The sequence below is a fragment of the Tursiops truncatus genome, chromosome 6, assembly GCF_011762595.2.
Source record: "Tursiops truncatus isolate mTurTru1 chromosome 6, mTurTru1.mat.Y, whole genome shotgun sequence".
Classification (NCBI taxonomy): Eukaryota; Metazoa; Chordata; class Mammalia; order Artiodactyla; family Delphinidae; genus Tursiops; species Tursiops truncatus.
The window spans coordinates 69315070-69334579 of NC_047039.1; the positions used below are offsets into that span (position 1 = coordinate 69315070).

Consider the following 19510-nt stretch of genomic DNA (forward strand, 5'->3'; position numbering starts at 1 on the left):
TCATCTCACAATTCATTTGACTAAAAAAGTATGCCAATCATTGGTATCAGGATTGAGGCGGATAGTACTGCATACTTGAAAATCTCTTGCGTTCTACTCCCCTGTAAAAAAAACAGTGCAAACTGAAGAGGGAAAAAAATCTGTACTTCTTTTTTTTTTTCTTTTGTGCTGTCAGCTCTGAGTTGGTTTAGTGAGTAATTTTGCAAGGCTTGCTTCACTTTGTTTTGAGCAAGACTGAACCCAGTATTTCAAACAAAAGGCAGCCCGTTACTAACTTCTGGTTGCTAGGTGTGGTCTCCTTTCAAATTCTATAAAATCAGAAGCCCAAGGTTCCACTTCCAGCGTGAGCCGTTCAGAGAAGAATCTCTCTTTAGGTCTTTGGACGGAGGCAAAAAAAAAAAAAGGTAAGTCTTGGTTTTACATTTAGGTAGTTTTGGCTGTTTTGAAAACTTTTCCCATTACAGTGTTTAATGTTACTTCTGTGTAATTTATGGCTAGCTGCACTTACACCTTTGATAAGTCTTTATGTAAAATTACACTGGCTATTTATATTTTAGGAATCAGAAATTGTAATGTTTTATTTTTACTTAGTTAAGAAATACAATTTTAAAAACAAGGAAACTTTGCTTAATACTGGCTTATTGTACTGTTGGTGAGTTACCATGGAAAAGAAGGAAAGAATGTGTTTTTTCCTACAAGTTATGAGTCTTCACGAGCTGTGTATGCTTTACAAGGAAATCATGAAGGATGGTGGTGTCTGTGGGGAGCCAGGCCAGAAGAACCCAGACATAGGTTTCAGGGAGCTATCTCAAAATAGCAGGACTTAAATAATTTATTTTTTCTTTTGTAAAACAAAACAAAGCAAAACAAAAAAATAGATTCAGACCTCATAGTGGCAATTATGGCTTTTGTAATTAACATTTTGAAATTAATGTTATGTTCACTCATGCGGTGTAAGTAAATTAGAGGATCCACTTACTAATCATTTCATTTAGAGAGGGTGTGGCCACATTCTTTTTCCTGTAGTCTCTGTGTTTTAGACAGGCTTTTCAAGTCCTGATTTGAAAACCTAAGGGGAAAGGAAGTATTTCCTCCTGGGTGGTGTCAGATAAGTTATCTCTTGGGAATGCCTGTAGGGCCCTCTAAAAATATTCCACTTAGTAGCATCTTGATTGCTGAATGAGCTAATGGCCATAAAACTCCTTAGAAAAGCAAAAAGCAGATCTAAAGTAGAGTTTTTACTGGTGTTGGATATATGTGCAAAAGTGAGAGATTTTGAATCCTCACCATATATTTGGCTATTGTTTATTACAAATGTTCCTTCAAGAATTTTTTCTTAGCTCATTCCGAATATTAAGTTAAATGACGTAACATATGATTTTTAGTGCTAGTTAATCAAAAAAGGTGTGCTTTTTCTTGCCTTGTTTGTGTCTAAAATTATGTATGGACCTTGAAAAAGTAATATTCTCCCCTGCTTGCAGGAATGTATTTTGGTAGGCACATTGCAAAACGATTCAAATGTGGTCAAATGCTGGTTTCATAATTTCCAAGTGGCCTCTTCTCCAGAAGTTATGTTAACCACCCTGTAGCCCCAGGCTCAACCACATCTGGCAGATATCTGACATTTGATGGATGTTGACAAAACTGTTAATAATAATATTATTAAGAAACCAGCTAGAGTTTCATGGTTATTAAATACTTTTTCAGTCAAATGATCTGCAAAGATTGGTTTCTATTGATGTTAGCTTGCTGAGCTGGTTTTTAATCCTCTCTAGACCCATTAATTGATGACATATTTAAAGCCATGGACGTATTATTTTTCAGTGATAAACCAAAAGCCGTTTTTTCAGTAAATGATTTCCTCTTTCCTTAAAATGGGAGAGATTTTTATCAGAAAGATCAGAACAGATACAATTTATATAATACCTTCATTCATTATGCTAATTTTCTCCACCTCCATCTGCTTGAGGTGAAATTTAAGACTGGCACTTCAGAGCTATAATGAATCTTAGCTACTGTGTATTTCAACACTCTTATTTTTATAAATGGAGGCCCTCTCCCCCACTGCCGAGAAGTTAAATGTTTTCTTGAGGGCAAACAGCCAGCTAAAGAGAGTCAAAGTAGGGCTCAGAGCTCCTCAATTCTTATTTTTACATCCTATAGTTGTGGGTAGAAAATATTTGTTAAATTAGTATAGATATTTTTCCTGAATAATTAGCACTGATACAATATTTGTTCATTCAATAATGCTATTAGCATACTAAGTACAAAGCATTCTGCCAGGGATTAGAGGTTCATAATGAATGGTAGGTTATCACTGCCCCCATGGAATGCTGCTATAAATATAGATAAGTAAATAGAAAGTGATAATGCAGAACAATAGGGACAAGTGTAGGAGTAAAGGCAGGATGCTTCGGGAGCACACAGAAGGTCAGTCACTCACCTCAGTGCTGGACCAAGGAAGGCCTCTTGGAGGATATCATGAGGTGTAGGCTGAGTCCTCACCAAGAAGCATCATTTAGGCAAAGGGAATTGGACATGGAGGATGAAACAGCATTCCAGGCAAAGGGAACACCTTACTCAAAAGTCTAGAAGCAAAACATTCATGAGACTACCTTTCATAAAGTGGCTCTTCGTAAGTCATGCCGTTGTACAGACTAATTGCGTTTTCTCAAACGAGTAGGTGTGGGAAAGACTTGTGAAATATATATTCGAGGGAAAAAACTATGCACAGGCCAAAGTATTGAAGAATAAACTCCCTCGGGCTGGGGTGAAACCTGCCACAGTCTCCATGGGTTAACTGTGAATGAATTTGATTCTTAAGTGTAAGCTATTAAAAATAACATTGATCTTGTCATCATCTTTTTGGTCACTAGTTTAAAAGCATATACAATATTTTGGAATCAGAAGGCATGGATTTATGTATGCCTTGATGCTTGCCAGTAGTATCTAGAAAACTGCCAGAAGAAATTACACTTTGTTTACCCAGGTAGAAAATGGGAATAATGATGCTGTCCTCTGCAAGGATCAAATTTCTGCTGCTGTCTTTGCAGAACTCTGATCTTTCCCACTTGTCTCAAGGAAGGCATGATAGACCACAAAACTCAGTTTCCTCTGTCAGAAATTCTGGAAGTAGCCTTTCATGAAGCTGACAGAGATAGAAATTGTGGTTTTTAAAGTTATTAAAAACTGTTCTTCTGTAATAATTTCAAACCTTCAGAAGAGTTGCAAGAAAACTGCGCAGAATCACCATATACTTATTACCCAGGTTCCCCAAGTGTTAACCTTTCACCACATTTGCTTTCTCATTAATTCTTCCTTTTCCCCCTTCCACCCTCTATACAGTTTTTCTTTTCTGTATCATTTGAAAGAACACTGCAGATATGATGTCCCCATGTCTCTAGATACTTCAACCATAGTGCAGTTTAAAAAAATCAGGAAATTAACTTTCATACAATAAGCCATAGTTTTCTCAAACTGTTCAGTTGGTACAATTGCTAATGTACCATTTCTGGAATACCTTTCTCTTACATTTAGTAAGCATGGCTCCCTCTCTGTCTAGCATCTTTTTGTGCATATTTACCTTCTTTAATTTATTGCTGAATGAGAGGAAGAGAGCTCTTTTATGACACATACAAAAAAATGTTAATCCCTAAAAAGTTACACATTTTTTCATAGATAAATGAGATTGGTAGGCAGTGCATGTTCACAGATGATTAATTAGAAGAACTCTGGAATATTATTAATTTCCATATAGGTCAGCCTATGTATAAATGGTCAATTTCATCTTCAAATTAGATGATGTTAAAGACTGAGATAAACTTGGTTTCAGAGCTCATTGGTAGCCAGATTAAATATATATTGAGCCAAGGAAAATTAATAAAATAAGCTCTTAAGTACCTAGTACATGTTCTAAACATTGCAACTTAAAAGAAAGATGGAAAAAATAAAACCTGTTGTGAACTCAGAGGGTTATTAAATTCTTTTTTTACTGTACAATTTTACTTCATAGACTAGATCATTCTCTGAATAGTAAAAATATATGACAAATATTTGTATAGCATGTGGCAATCTATAAAACATGTTTGCATGTTTGTGATTTATTTATAGTTAAGAGATCTTACCTTCAAATTACTGAATGGGTTTAATCAAGTACAAAATGCTGGTTTTCATACAGAGGTTAGGTATTGAACACACAGAATGGTTTAGCAATACAATCTGAGCAAAATATTTTTGCTGTGGTATTTGTAAGGTGTGTTGCAACTATTCAACGTTCTGTTAAAACATGTAGCTGCGTTTGAGCACTTAACTAGCAGTACATGATCGAAACTACTTCCTTGAGGGTTTGTACCTCCTGCCACAATCCTTGTGTCTTTAAGCTTTGCTGAGAGCTAGTGGATCTTGTTTGGCTGAATTTAGATTCCGTTTTCCTCTAATTGCTTTCCTGAGTAGGTTCTATTCAGGTTGCTTGACCATATTCCAGATCATACCTTCAGGCCATCCAAATGGCTTCAGACTAAAATCGAGGAACACAGAGGCTATGTCACAAAGCTGTCTCCTCTATGGATACTCTTGTGTCAAACAAATTATTCAACCCCGTTGTTTTTGTTATTTTGTATGAAGTAATTAATAGAGCAATATCATTTTCTAGGCTTTCTCAAGTTTTTTTTTTAAGAAACTGATGCATTATGTAAGCATTTTTTAATTTTTTTTTTTTTTTTTTTTTGCGGTACGCGAGCCTCTCACCGCCGCGGCCTCTGCCGCGGCGGAGCACAGGCTCCGGACACGCAGGCTCAGCGGCCACGCCCCTCGGGCCCAGCCGCCCCTCGGGCCCAGCCGCTCCGCGGCACGCGGGATCCTCCCAGACCGGGGCACGAACCCGCGTCCCCTGCATCGGCAGGCGGACCCCCAACCACTGCGCCACCAGGGAAGCCCTATGTAAGCATTTTTAAGTGAAAAAATTGTGAAGTAAAGTTTCCATAAAATTTATTTTGAAGTTGTGAGGCTCATTTTTTAAATTACTTTTGACAAGATCCTTAATCTCTTCTTTGATTTCTTTTGAAGTTTTTCTTTTCTAATTGAAAAGAGTGGAAATATTGGAACACATATTTCTATAATTGAGGGAAAAGTACTTTGCTAAGTGACCGATCATATCACTCATTTTGAGGATTCTACTTCATAAAGGGCATGGATGAGATGATAAAAATGGACATTTTAAATACCTGAAACCTTGCCAGAAATTGCAAGAAGTTTTGGATATGCCAATTAAGCAAAAAGAAAATGACACTCCATGTGCCAACAGCAGTTGCACCAGATTATAGTATAATAGGAACTAAAACCTTGTGCAAAATTGTACACCATGACTTTACCTCAGGAAATAACTTTAAATTTATCAGTTGCTTGAGGGGAAGAGATTAAGTGAGTGCGCAATATATTGGTTCTTCTCACAGATGACACAACAGTAATTTGAACAATCCCCATGATAATTAAGTGGAGATAGTTTCTGCTTTGGATATTAATTCTCTCACGCATTTAATCTCATTACTTGCAACTACAGCCATTTTTCAGCAGGTGTGGACTGAAATTTGTCTGAACATGCCATTAAGGAATCAGGTTATGGGTTTTACTCCTCATGAGTCATTTAGCTTCATAGCAAGAATTTAAAACTGCTAAGATTATCCTTCCAACCTCCTTCAGATGTACTCATGATAGCTGTCTCCAGAGAAATAAACAAAAGGGTATGGAGAGATAGATCAGTGTAGACCTGGAGCTTGAGCTCCTAAAAAAAAAATCCCTAGACAAAAAGGGTCATTGATGGCTTCTTTTGTAGATAACTCAGAGAATGCATTAATTTTTAACGTACTTCACGTTTTAAAAATATACATGTTTTATTAAATAAAAATATTGCTGAACCACGACAGCAAGTCAGGCAATTTTCTTTAAGATAGAGTTTTCCAAAAGAGGGCATGCATGGTGCAATTTCACTCTAATGAATCCTGTTAGAGCAAGGCACCTGCTATAAAATAATCCTTTTCTGGGTTTTTCATGTTGGGTAAAAAAAACACATGTAGGACTAGTATTTAGACAGCTCAAATAGGAAGAAATGTGAATGTAGTGATTACTCCAGGTACTGAAATAATTTTATACCACGGAATGGAAAAGAAAACTGAATTATTTCAGGGAGAAATATCACCTGACTATCTTTCTACAGAGTTTTGAGTCTGAATCCACTCCCATAGATTAGTCATAGATTATTTTACCTTATAAATGTCAGTATTATGCTACTTCTCTACCCATTACTTTTAAGTCCTCATTAATCCTACATAGATTCTCCCACAACTTACTAAATGGTCTCTAATCTTCCCTCTTGCACATCTCCTAGCCATTCTCTAGGATACAGGATGACCTTTCTGAAATATAACTTTCTCTTTAAAAAATCCATTAATGTTTATCCAAACCTTTGGAAATATATTTAAACTTTTAAATTTGGGCTTCTGTTAACATTTCTTGCTCTAGTAAACTTCTTTCAACTTCCCAAATGTGACAAGTTTCTCTCTGTTTTGTTCTCTTTAACTTTTCTGCTAATCTCAACTATTCTCAAGAGAGGCTCCGGTCACCAAGAACTTCCTCTCAGAATTGTTCTTAGCTTTTGAATTTTCTTAGGGAGAGCACACACTGGCTTCAAGTTCTTTGAGCCAAGGGATATTTCAATGTTTCTTGCACCCTCAGTGCTTGGCATACAGTGGGTGGTCTGTAGATTTAGAGCAGTGAAGTGAAACACCAGCTCCTCTCTTCAGCCTATATGCTTACTTATAGAAGTCATCTGATCCCTAAAGTGAGTTCTGAATATGCTGAGGAAGAGCTACGTTTCTGAGGCTATGGGTTTCTGTTCAAGGCTAGTAGACTCTCTTTTAAAAAAACCCAAATCTAGCATTTTATGATGCTCCAAAGATAATCCTGGAAAGTAAAGGCAAGGCTGCTCTACGTCTTGTGTATGTAAAGGGGTGGAGTGGTGTGTATATGTGGTGGGTTTGTGGTTTGTAAACGCATCGACCTGTTTTCTTTTCAGATCCTTCAAAAATGGCAATGGTAAATGAATTTCTCAAGCAGGCCTGGTTTATTGACAATGACGAGCAGGAATACATTGTAAGTCAAGTGACAATAAAAGAACTTAGTTAAATATTAAAATAGAAACTAAAGTAAGTGAATGGACAGTAATTTATTTCTCTCTCATCCACAGAAAACTGTGAAAGGATCCAAAGGTGGTCCTGGGTCATCAGTGAGCCCCTACCCTAGCTTTAATCCATCCTCAGATGTTGAGGCCTTGCATAAAGCAATCACAGCTAAAGGTAATTCTGTCTCCCCAAAACAGTTCCCTCCTAGACATTTCAGAATGGCTACTAAAAAACAGACCTGTGCAATTTAAAGAGTCTTTTGTTTTGAAGATAAAAAGATTTCCGTGTCAATGAAGATATATTTCCTTTCTCAGCGCTTGGGAAATTTTGGTCAAATCGGTAGAATATCTACTTCTACAACAGATATGCTCACAAAGCTCATTTCTAACAGGCTCAATGCTGAAGTCAACACCTCTGCTCACATTTAGGGTTTAATCTAGGAAACAAACACTGCAACACTGAGGGCCAGGAACAATTTCTTCCTCCTTTCTCATTCAAGTGAATGGAATGTCATCCCAAGTGCTTCCATTTGATATGCAGTATCGCATCCATATCCCAGTCTGGTAAAATTTGTACTTCTTAGTTTTGTTAAGAACTCCCTTTGAAGCATCTTGATAATGAACCATTTTATGTCGGTTGTTGATGATGAAGAAAATTGATTTTAGAAGTCTAGGGGCCCTTTATTTCCAGGTGTGGATGAAGCAACCATCATTGAAATTCTGACTAAGAGAAACAATGCCCAGCGTCAGCAGATCAAAGCAGCCTATCTCCAGGAAAAAGGAAAGGTAGGTTGGAGTGGTTAATTGAGATAATTAATTTCAGTCATATTTATGTTTAAGTATAGATTTTGAAGCACAGTTGCCTAGTTCTGTCAGTCTCTAACCACTGTTTTTCCATTACAACTAAGATTACTGTATTTATCCTCTTGGTTGCAATGTAATCAATTCTAGCAAATTTCCTGGTTTTATATATTGTTTTGTCATCTTGATTCTTTGCACATGTCATGTGGTGTTCTGTATTGGAGACAAGCCTTTAACTTGAACATAACAGACATCAAGATTACTATTGGCAATAAGAAATAGGTTCTGATTGAAATGTGTCTTCTGCTAAAACTTAAACTGAACTGTTTAATGTCTGAATGTAAAGTTTATACATATAATTCTATTTTAAAAGTAAGCATTATATTTTTATACAAAAAATGGGCAATTTTTTTAAGGAGTACAGTTAGAAAACTATTTGATGTCTGATTATAGTGCTTATTTGAACAGTGCAAATCCCAATGGTTGGAAAAGTTATTAATACATTATTTTTAAAGTATTCTTACTACTCTTTCTGTTAATACACAACCCCTATCTTTTGAGCTTTGTGATTTCTTCCCTGTATAAAGGATTGAGAACCCTGTCCTTTAAAAACTTATCAATGAATTCAGTAAATTTCATTCTAATCACTCTAGATCTAAAAGACTAAGATATTAAATATCAAGTACCCTTTTCTATGTAAAGGGAAGGAGCTCTAAAAAATGGTTGGGTTTAGGACTCAGTAAGACTATCTAAAGATCAGGTTAACACCACATTACTGTTATCACCCTGCATGTTATTTACTAGAAGGTTATAACATCTCCTTGTTATAGCCCCTGGATGAAGCTCTGAAGAAAGCCCTCACAGGTCACCTTGAGACAGTTGCTTTGGCTCTGTTGAAAACTCCAGCCCAGTTTGATGCTGATGAGCTCCGTGCTGCCATGCGGGTAAATCATCTAATTTAAGCAAAACTCCTTTCCTCAAGAGAATGTCTAATCCACTGATGCCTCTTACTGTATTCTCAACAACTATTATAGGGCTATCAATCAGTGGTTACAAAATGAATAAATAAATAAATGTTGGTGTTAACAACTATGTTATTTCCACTACCTTCATGATGTTATTGTATATCATAGATCTCTCTTTTTACGTTTTTGCCCAAAATATTTGCTTTAAACCCATTTTGTTTTTAGAGCACTATAATAGATAGACCTTATTGTAATTATTAAATATTGTGGATATTTACTAAACACTGTGAGAAATTTACTAAATGTCAGATTCAAACAAATTTTGGGACGCAAAAACTAGTTGATATTCTTGAATGAAGATTTTTCTACATTTTATTCTTCTTTTTCAATTCAGGGCGCTGGAACTGATGAAGACACTCTGAATGAAATTTTGGCATCAAGAACTAACAAAGAAATCAAAGAAATTAACAGAGTCTATAAAGAAGGTAAGTTTTAATGTCCAACAACCCAAGTGCCTTAGTCGGAAAGGAAATCTGATATACTTCAAAAAATAATTGAGTGTGGATGTTAATTATGGGGACTTTGGAAACTACATATTGACATATTTCTTCATTGTTTACCACATGTCTACCACACGCACATACTGTTACCAGACACATTAGAGCTGCTGGGGTTCAGATAAGGGACACAATTGTCTCAGCCCTCATCAAGTTTGCACTTTAATAAAAAATGTCCCTTTGGGACAAATGGCCACATATTATTGCAGTGGAAAACTCAATTCAAAGAACTGAATTTAAAGAATTTCCTAAAAACATTTCTTATCTTTCTGAGGTTTATTTCATAAAAATGTCCCGTTGTCTTCCATTTTGAAAAGATAACAACAAAACACCCCAAACATTTGTCCTTGAAAAAGTACAGAGCTTGGTGCTTATAATTCTCTGATGGAAACTAACTTTACCATTATGAGTATAAATGACTCACTTACCTTCAATGTCCAGATAGATCCATGGGGATGAAAGACCAGCAGTGGCTCATGTTATCTATTCAGTGAAACATCTCATTTCAGTGGTATGCTCAACACTATAAAGAGTATCTGCAAGTGGGTCCTGGGCAGTGCTGGGCCTTTACTATTTTCCTTTTCTAGTTTCCTAAGTCCCCAGCTTTTTTGTTTTCCCAGCTTAATATGTAGCACCACGGAGGATATTTCTGCTTGATTTTAATACCAAACATAGAGAATACAATAGCCCTTGTGTATTATTTTCACAGCAATCTAATAAAGGAACCAGAATAAGGAAGCTTTTAACCTCATTTTCTGCAATTCATATCTCATTATCAATATTTATCTTAAATCCATTTATCAGTGAAAACCATCAAGAGGGGCATTATTATTAGTTTTTTTCTTTGATAAAACATAGTTTACAAAGGTAAATATCCATAAATTATTCCCAATGTATAGTTCAATGACAGCTTATTAAATTGTTCTGTCTTCTAGTGAATTATAAATTCAGTTAATTTTTTGCCAATACGGCATAATTTTGCAAGTTAAGTATGGGTGTTTAACAAAGAAAAGTTTTACATCTATATCTAAGGTAGACGGGTATACATACACATACACGCATAACTAAAATATATTACATATAAGATATTTTTTAAGTAAATAAATACTCTGTGTTCAAGCAAGTTCCTCTGGTTTATTCTTTTAAATAACTCTTCTATTCAGCTCATTGCTTAAATTCTGGTATGTTTTATTTCAGAATTGGTTATTTAATAATGTACACCTATGCAATTTATTCTCGTTAGCAAAAGCTTTAGGGCTATAGCTTTTCACAGTATTATCCAAATTGTTTTAGTTGCCTTATAGGCAATAAATTTGATGATCAAAAATTTTGCTTGCTCTGATTCCTCTATTTTTATTAAAAAATGATAATATTTGAAATGTGTCCCAAAAGTCATTGAACACTTGGCATTGCAAATTGTGAGCCAATATAGAGATGTCAGGTATTATTATTATCACCATTACTTATCACTAGTTTAATACAAAATATACTTTTCTTATTTCTCAGAACTGAAGAGAGATCTGGCTAAAGACATCACCTCAGACACATCTGGAGAGTATCGGAAGGCTTTGCTTTCTCTTGCTAAGGTATAACTCAGATAGTTCAGGAAATGCCTCTTTTATGAAAAGTAAAATCTTAGATTTCGTCTCTCTAGAAATGAGCAATTCATTCCTTTTCCCACAAAGAATATTACTCATCTGATTTTAAGGGAATTAAGTAAATCATGTGATTACATGCTAGAAAACCACTTACAAAAGAATGGGATATTTTTCAGGGTGAACGATGTGAGGATCTTGCCGTGGATGATGACTTGGCTGATACGGATGCCAGGGTAAGCAAGTACACACAAATACTCCTAGAATCCACTTTCCTTCTTCAAATAGGTCCTACCTGAGGTGAGGTACCACTTGAGGGCCTCCACGTGAAAGCAAGTCTGAAATCCTCCAAAAGGACTATAGTACCTAATGTCCATTCCCTGAATGATGCCTACCTTCCTGCATTCAAGCGATCAAAGAGAGGAAATGTGGTCTTTATGTTTTCAGTAGATTGCACTATTCATGAAGCTGGAGAGGAATGAGAGAGAACAAGGAGAATTTGATTTGTTATTCCCAAGAATTGTTTTGTTGAGAAAACAGAATTTTTATTTTACCAGGTATAAGAAAGTAAAGTGGAAAGAATAAGCACATCTAATATTCTTTTAACAGTGAACATTGGTTTAGAGGTGTAAGTTTATATTGTAAAAGTATTATTGTAATGACATTAAAATTATAAAAATTATAACATTCATATACTTTCAAGCATATTGTTATATATAGTTTCAGCGAGGTTGCTTTTTATTTATACATCAATCCATTGGCAACATTAGAAAAACTGTGTCATTTTAGGGCCTGGAATTTTTGTTAAAAAAAAAAAAGACAGCTATTATTTACATATGCCTTCCTCATGAGATAGTATTCTCTACAAATTCATCACAGTGAATTAGTAAGAATGGAAACTTATTTGATCACCTCCACTCACTGTACCAGTACATTATCCTGCACATAATAAGCATTTATTAACTTTTGTTGAATGAATGCATATATATCAGATCTTTGCTTGGAAAGTCCAGAATAACTTCTTATGCCCGTTGGAAATTTGACCATTTTAATAGAAATTGTGCAATCATACCAAAGAACCAAAGTTAGCATTTGAATAGTTGCCCGTAGTAAGAAATTACTCTTATTTGCTTGTGATATTTCTGAATTTGCTTTCCATTTTAAGGCTATCAGGGCTCTTAGATGTATATTTATGGCAGCTACATGGATTAGTGTGACCCAGGAAGAGGATGGTAATTAACATTTCAAAGTTAATAGAGCATGTTTGTGACAATAAGGCAGGGACTATCTTTTTCATTTGCAAAAGAGGAAAATCTGTAGTTTAATAAGGTGAAACTATTTATCTAAGATTGCAGAGCTATGAAGTGGCACAGTCAGAATTTGAATACAGAAATTCTAACATCAAAATTCAAGATCTAGGTAATGGTTGAATTATTGACTTACCAGTACCATTTGCTGAAAACTACTTTGAACAATTAAAAGTAAAATTAAAAATTACACAGTTCCTTGGAGTTGCCTTGATACAGAGTGCAATCTTAAAGCAATTTTATTTAACAAACATTTATTCTGCAAACATATATTCAGTCTCTAGGGTTCGCAAGGCACCTTGAGAGATACTGTGGAAAATACTTGACAAAATAGGGTTTCCATCTTTAAGGAACTTATAATCTTAGCATTGCCTACTCTGATTGTATTGGACACAAAGCAGCTGCTGCCTCCAGAATCTTTGAAGAGATCTAACATTCTTGTGCAGATAGCAAGTTAGCAGATAGTCAAGTGTTTATTTTTGTGTTTCTTGACAGGCCTTATATGAAGCAGGAGAAAAAAGAAAAGGGACAGATGTTAATGTGTTCACCACCATTCTTACCACCAGAAGCCCTTGCCATCTTCGCAGAGGTAAGAATAAAACAAATGTTTCCTGCGATTGTTTATAGAAGATGCAGGGGGTTTTTAGGGCAAATAAGAGAAAGAAAAGAGAGAAATCTTAATCATTGTCACTCTGATACCAAATGGATGCAGTGTTCCTGACCCCTTCTTGCTATTTGTGCATTTGTCCAGCTTTGTACCACCACCATTTTATAGTATTTGAAACACATTTTATGACTTTGGCATGTAGAACATTAGTTTGTTATTTTTGCTATTTCCTTTCCCTAAAATATTTGGAATAGGTCTGACAATATATACACATACAACAGAACAAATGAAAGTACAATGAAGAAAAACAACAACTTCACTCATGGCTGAGTGAAGAAAAGAGTATCTAGATGCTGCAGAAACAAAAACCAAAAAAAGAGTTCTTGCCTTTGATCACAGGATTTACCTCTTGACTTCTGGAAGTCAAGGCGAAGGGAAGGTCATGACGATTACCTAAAGTTTATTATTTTTATAACAGCACTCCGATTTCTAATGTTACAATTAAGAGAAATCTACTACACAGATCTTTATATAAGGAAAGATCCATTTGTTATGGCACTTGTCTCTGATGTAGTGTTATGGATGTCAATCACATGCCACTTCTAATAAATGTCAACATTTGCAAAAATTTCCCCAAAATATACAGAGGCACCAAAATAGCCATGGAAGTTACATTCCTCAGAGAAGATGAAGTATCCAAAATATGCTCCGTTGAATAATTAGCTTTAAAATGTGTTTTTTGAAGTTCAGTCCTCCTAAGGAATACTTTGACTCAGTTGCCCTGATTTTGCTCAAGTTTGCTAAAGAATAGGATGTTTTGTACATCTCTTAGTTTAAATTTAATATTCAGTGTTTCAGAAGTACTCCAAGTTCAGTAAGCATGACATGAACAAAGTTCTGGACCTGGAGCTGAAAGGTGACATCGAGAAATGCCTCACAGTTATTGGTATGTAGTCCTGGAGGGGGAAGAGTTTTCTAACTTGAAATTGCATTGTCAATGCTGTCCCATAATTTACAAAATAAAATATAACAAAACAAAACAAAAACTCAGATGTAATTTATATTTCAAATAGAGGCAACATGTAAGATAACGGCAATAAATATTTAGCTAATGTTATACAATGGCCTTGTTAGTAGTAACAGATATTATTTCCTTTTTTAGAAAGATGGGCAGGTGGACAGTACTTACTGAGCACCTTACTTATACTACCATGCAATACACCAGGCCGGGCATGGCACAAAGGAAATTCAAAATGGTCATTAAGAGCATAGGATTTGGAATTAAATAAATGCAGATCCACATTCTGGTCTGTCACTTGCTAACTGAGTAATCTTGGGCAAGTCCAAAGGATTTGATTCAGTAGGTCCCTGGTGGCTTCTGAAAAGGTCTTCAGGAGAAAAGGATTTTAAAGGTTTCCCATTTTATTCAGATGACCAGTCAAGGTTTGGAAACCTGCATTTTAAAGCAGTGCTTCTCAAACATTAATGTGCATATGAATCCCTTGGGAAGATTGTTAAAATGCAGATTCTAATTCAGTAGGTCTGGGGTGGGGCCTGGATTCTGCATTTCTAACAAGCTCTTAGTTGATGCCAATTCTTTTGGTCCATAGACCACACTTTGAGTGTCAAGGTAGAGAATCATACCAACTGACACATCTGTTAGTATTTTATATTTGGCAGCTGCCTTATATTTTAAGACTGTCTTGTTCCACTTAAAATTTTTTTCTTATTACAACATGCAGAACTATTTCTTCCATGCCAGCATGACCTTTAACACCTACTAGCTTCCCTGTTTCCATGAAGAGTATACTCAGGATAGCATGAAATACTGAAGTTGCTATTGGGTAGATTTAAGATAATAGGAAAAAAGTGATGTTGTCAGAGGACAGAATATTCAAAGTCACCATCTAGAGAATAGCTTCTTATAAGCCAAATATCCCATATTGGTAGGAGGGGTAAGGAACAGGGATGGAGAATAGAATCTTACTTGCAAAACTCTGTATTCTTGCTTCTGTCACATGCGTCTTTCTTTTTTTGGTGGTAAATATGTCAACTAAAATATACCTCTCTTGCAGTGAAGTGTGCCACAAGCAAATCAATGTTCTTTGCTGAGAAGCTTCATCAGGCCATGAAGGTAACTTTCAACATATGTGATTGGCTTAGGGAAAAAAAATTATGGTGTATGGAAAGAAGAACAGAAAACCTCATATTGTTTGAAAATTACACTTATTTTGAGATCTTTCCATTAAAAAGAATTACTTTTCCATCCAATGCAAGAGGTAATATACTTCCTTATTAGAATAAAATCCTCTGTTAGATTTTTTATGTTCTTTTATAGGTAAGATAGTAAGGTGAGCTTGAATGTAATTTGTAGATTACTCATGATTTAAATAAAACTTCAGTTGGCAGAGGAAGGGTGATATACTTCCTCATTTAATGTATGATTTTAGTAACCTACTTCTGCTAAGGTTGTAAGTTGCACAATCTCCCCCTTTCTAAGCTTCATTTATCTTTTTTATTATTCTGTCTTCCATGCCATTGCTTTATATGTCATTCTAAGATTTTTAAATTTTGTTCTAAGATCACTGAAGTGGAAGGTGTTATTAAGATGTATTTGAGATACCTTAACCACTTCACTTTATCATTTAGCATGCATCTTATTATATAGGATGTCACCTCCATGCTTGTATTGTGACAAGTTATGAAATTGTCTTTTTTTTCCTTTGCCACTCCAAAATAAGGAAGTCTTCGGAGAGCGATCTAACTATTCAATTAATAGGAAAGAGTCCCTATGAAGTGATAGGCATTGTGCTACTAGGTATCAGTAGTAGGCAGTACAGTCCGTGACCCCATGCCTGCTGTTATCTAGTGAGGTAATTAGATGGGTAACAATGAAAACCTAGTATTGTAAAAGAGCAGAAGAGGGGCCTGTGCCCCAGACTTTGGAAATCAATGTAGCCTTGCTGTCAGCTAAACTAAGACCTGGTATTTGAAAAGGAAATAGCCAGAGGAGAGCAGAAGTGGACGAGATGAAGGGATAAAGCAAGACTGGTCCAGGAGGAGGAGATATCATGTCTCTTTCAGGATAGTAAACATAATTAGAGTGATGGTGCATGGTGGAAGAAGTTGTAGAATTAGGCAGGGCATGGTAAGCTCAGATAAAATGATTGGTTTTCATCCTAAAAGCAGCAGAAGGCCATTGAAGGGTTTTAAATAGATGAATGGGAAGATTAGATTTATAATTTAGAAAGTTTACTTCATTTGTAAGTATTGAATAGTTTAGACAGAGGAAAGACTGGGTGGTAGAAGACCAATTAGGAGGTTATGAAAGCTCGTATATATGCTGCAGATATCACAGTTTGGTTTGTGTCATTTTATTACCACTTGTGTAAAGTGTGTGTGTGTATTTTAATGTGGTGATAGTTTCTCCATAGAAACTATACAGGTGAGCAAAAGAGCTTCACATTCAAACCCACATCCTCCCTTATTAAGAGTATGCTCTGAACATGAGGGACACTTACCATCATTTGTTTTGGACAGGGTATTGGAACTCGTCATAAGACACTGATCAGGATTATGGTTTCCCGTTCTGAAATCGACATGAATGACATCAAAGCATGCTATCAGAAGTTGTATGGCATCTCTCTCTGCCAAGCCATCCTGGTATGTTGTGATTTTCATAATGCTAACCCCACAAATGACAATACTTTTGCAGCTTCTTCAAAGAGAAAGGCTGACTTATTGTATCTGTAAATTTCGCATGTAAGATTAATTTGTTATATTAAGATACAGGGACTTCCCTGGCGGTCCAGTGGTTAAGACTCCGCACTTCTGCAGGGGGTGCGGGTTCGATCCCTGGTCAGGGAACTAAGATCCTGCATGCCATGTGGTACAGCCAAAATATAAAAATTTTAAAAAAAGATACATAATTTAAAGTAAACTGAACTATCACTGGTAAAATCTACTAGTGAGTTCTATAATGAAAGACTCTGCAAATTTTTCAATAGTCATGGAAACAGTTTCCCATACATACATTTAGCAATCAAAATATTTTAGTAGAGAGATATTATGATTTATATAATGATTTATGATCAATGAATACTGATCAGAGGATTTGAAACATTTTATTCTAACTTTTTCCTTAATTTTGTCATATGTGAAATATATAAAATACATGTTCAAGTTAAGAAGTAAAAAAAGACAAGTCAAGGGGTTTTGAACTTAATGAAAGATAAGTGACTGTTTAAATTCAATTTGGCATTTATATTGGATAACTAAAATCTACCAAGAAAAAGTGAGAATATCATGGGCTTATAACTTCCACTCTGGTTGAGCAAGCCAGAGGTGATATGAAATTATATTGTGTTATACTTAATTCTGTGTGATATTTCATTCTTGGAAAATAATGGCTCTAATATATAACATGATCAATTCAGAGAAGTTTGCAATCTGAATTTTGAAAGCCATTGCTTTTCATATAATAATTAAAATATCAGTTATCTGCTATATGAATTATATTATTTAATGAAATAAGTGATATTCTTATCCAAGATCCTAGAAAATAGATGTACTGTGATGTACGTTCTACAACTGTTAAGTCTAATACAGTAATTATTCTACAATTTAAAAATACCTTCTATTGATTATGGTTTCAGGTAGCATTAAGTATACTTTATTTTTTATCAACAGGATGAAACCAAGGGAGATTATGAAAAAATCCTGGTGTCTCTCTGTGCAGGAGACTAAACATTCCTTTGATGATCTCAAGCTTTTTGATCAGAAGACTTATTAACCATATCTTTCCATTCCATATCATAGATTTAAATAGGAAAGTTTCTTCAACAGGAATATAGTCTAGTAACTCCTTCCTAAAAAGTATAGCCTATAAATCATTTTTTATTTCAATTCTATATAATAGAGATAAGTTTTTTAAAAATATATTTACTCCAAACTATAAAACCCCATAAAGAGGTTGTTCTAGTAACATTGCTTGAGAAAGATGTTTATGTCACAGAAATTAAAATGGTTTTACAGGACAATTGGTGTGTCATTGGTTCTTCTATTCTGATTTTCCTTTGTGTGTAATGCAGTTGTTTAATTTGATATCAAGGGACAGGAGCCTGAATTCTAAATTATAATCCTCTAATGAAATAGATTTTACATATTAAACAACATAAAGTATTCACAGAGTTAGAAAATGAACTTCATACATTTTACCATTTGGGTACAGATTATTGAGAGAGTATCTTTGTATAATAATGGATTTATTGCATCAGCATTGTAACAATTGGATATTCTGCTATATTTCATGAACCAGTATAAAGATGAAATAGCAACAGCAATAAAAATTCCTCACTTTTTAAAAAATGGTAGTTGCATACTTTCTAAGAGACGATCAAACTGCTTTCCAGAGTGGCTGTACCATTTTACTTTCCCATCATAAATGTATGAGTAATCTAGTTTCTCCTCTCCACAATCTCACTAGCATTTGATATTGTCACTATTTTGTATTTTGGCATTGTTTATTTTTTATTGTTGACTTTTGAGAATTCCTTATGTATTCTACATATTAGTCCTTTGTCAAATATGTGGTTTGCAAATATTTTCTCAGTCTATAGCTTGTATTCTTATCTTCTTAATAGAGAAAGACTTTCTCAGAGGAAACATTTCAAGTTTTAATGAGATTCTATTTTTCAATTTTTCCTTTCATTGATTTTGCTTTTGGTGTCACATCTACAGACTCTTTGCCTAACCTTTGGTCCTGAAGATTTTCTTCTGTCTTTCCTAAAAGTTTTATAGTTTTCCATTTTACATTTCAGTTTGTGATCCATTTTGAATTAATTTTTATGTAAAGTGTGAGATCATACCTTGGTCAAAATTTTTTTTTTTTTTTTTGCTTATGACTATCCAGTTGCTCTCATACCGTTTGTTGAAAAGGTAGTTTTTCTTCCATTAAATTGCTTTTGCACATTCGTAAAAAAAAAAAAAAATCAGTTATTTTCCTCTCAGAGTATTCTTACCACATAGGTGGTAATTTAATTTATCCATTCCCAAAAGAATTGAGTTGGGTATTTGAATTTCTGACTATTCTCACCTTCATTCACCTGACTGTAGCTTTATTTTCCTTAATTACTGTCCTTCACTTTCCTCCATGGACACCTGTCCCACGCATCTTATGGAACAACCATGATGACTTGGCCCATAACGTATTAGCCAAACTGAGGCTGGCCAAACTGAGATATGCTGCTTATTACAGCACTGATTTTTTTAGTTCTTTTGTTATTATACATGACACCTTCCTTGTGTGCTGGATTGAGAAGGAGAAGTACCTGAGAGGGAACCTGAGACTGGTTCATTGAGACAGGATGGATTTATCCAGGTATGTTTGTTATCACTGTTCTAAACAAGGTCAAGGTGGTACAAATATTTCTGCCAGTTAAGACTGCATACACACTCTTCCTCTTCCAAATTAATTTTAAAGAAACTGCCTCACCTAGTTATTCT

General features: G+C 35.0%; 1 protein-coding gene across 2 annotated transcripts; it reads left to right on the forward strand.

Annotated features, from left to right (window-relative positions):
- The first annotated feature begins 269 nt into the window (after nucleotides 1-269).
- ANXA1 (annexin A1) lies at nucleotides 270-18045 on the forward strand. 2 transcript variants are annotated; one of them, XM_004317896.4, is made up of 13 exons: nucleotides 270-404; nucleotides 7070-7146; nucleotides 7241-7349; nucleotides 7866-7960; nucleotides 8806-8919; nucleotides 9335-9425; nucleotides 11004-11083; nucleotides 11272-11328; nucleotides 12895-12988; nucleotides 13857-13952; nucleotides 15082-15140; nucleotides 16547-16669; nucleotides 17696-18045. In XM_004317896.4, the coding sequence occupies exons 2-13, from the start codon at nucleotides 7081-7083 to the stop codon at nucleotides 17750-17752; spliced, it is 1041 nt and encodes a 346-aa protein (XP_004317944.1). In that variant the 5' UTR covers nucleotides 270-404; nucleotides 7070-7080; the 3' UTR covers nucleotides 17753-18045. The 2 variants fall into 2 exon arrangements, with proteins under 2 accessions (XP_004317944.1, XP_033714068.1); XM_033858177.2 differs by having other exon boundaries at nucleotides 370-401; nucleotides 7068-7146.
- Nucleotides 18046-19510: the final 1465 nt, after the last annotated feature.

What these genes read in the sequence shown, in the direction of transcription:
- ANXA1 (XM_004317896.4), top strand. Translation starts at nt 7,081, where the DNA reads ATGGCAATGGTAAATGAATTTCTCAAGCAGGCCTGGTTTATTGACAAT. An exon ending in TAAAGCAATCACAGCTAAAG is followed by an intron (nt 7,350 to 7,865) that starts GTAATTCTGTCT and finishes CTTTATTTCCAG; the next exon opens with GTGTGGATGAAGCAACCATC. An exon ending in TAACAGAGTCTATAAAGAAG is followed by an intron (nt 9,426 to 11,003) that starts GTAAGTTTTAAT and finishes CTTATTTCTCAG; the next exon opens with AACTGAAGAGAGATCTGGCT.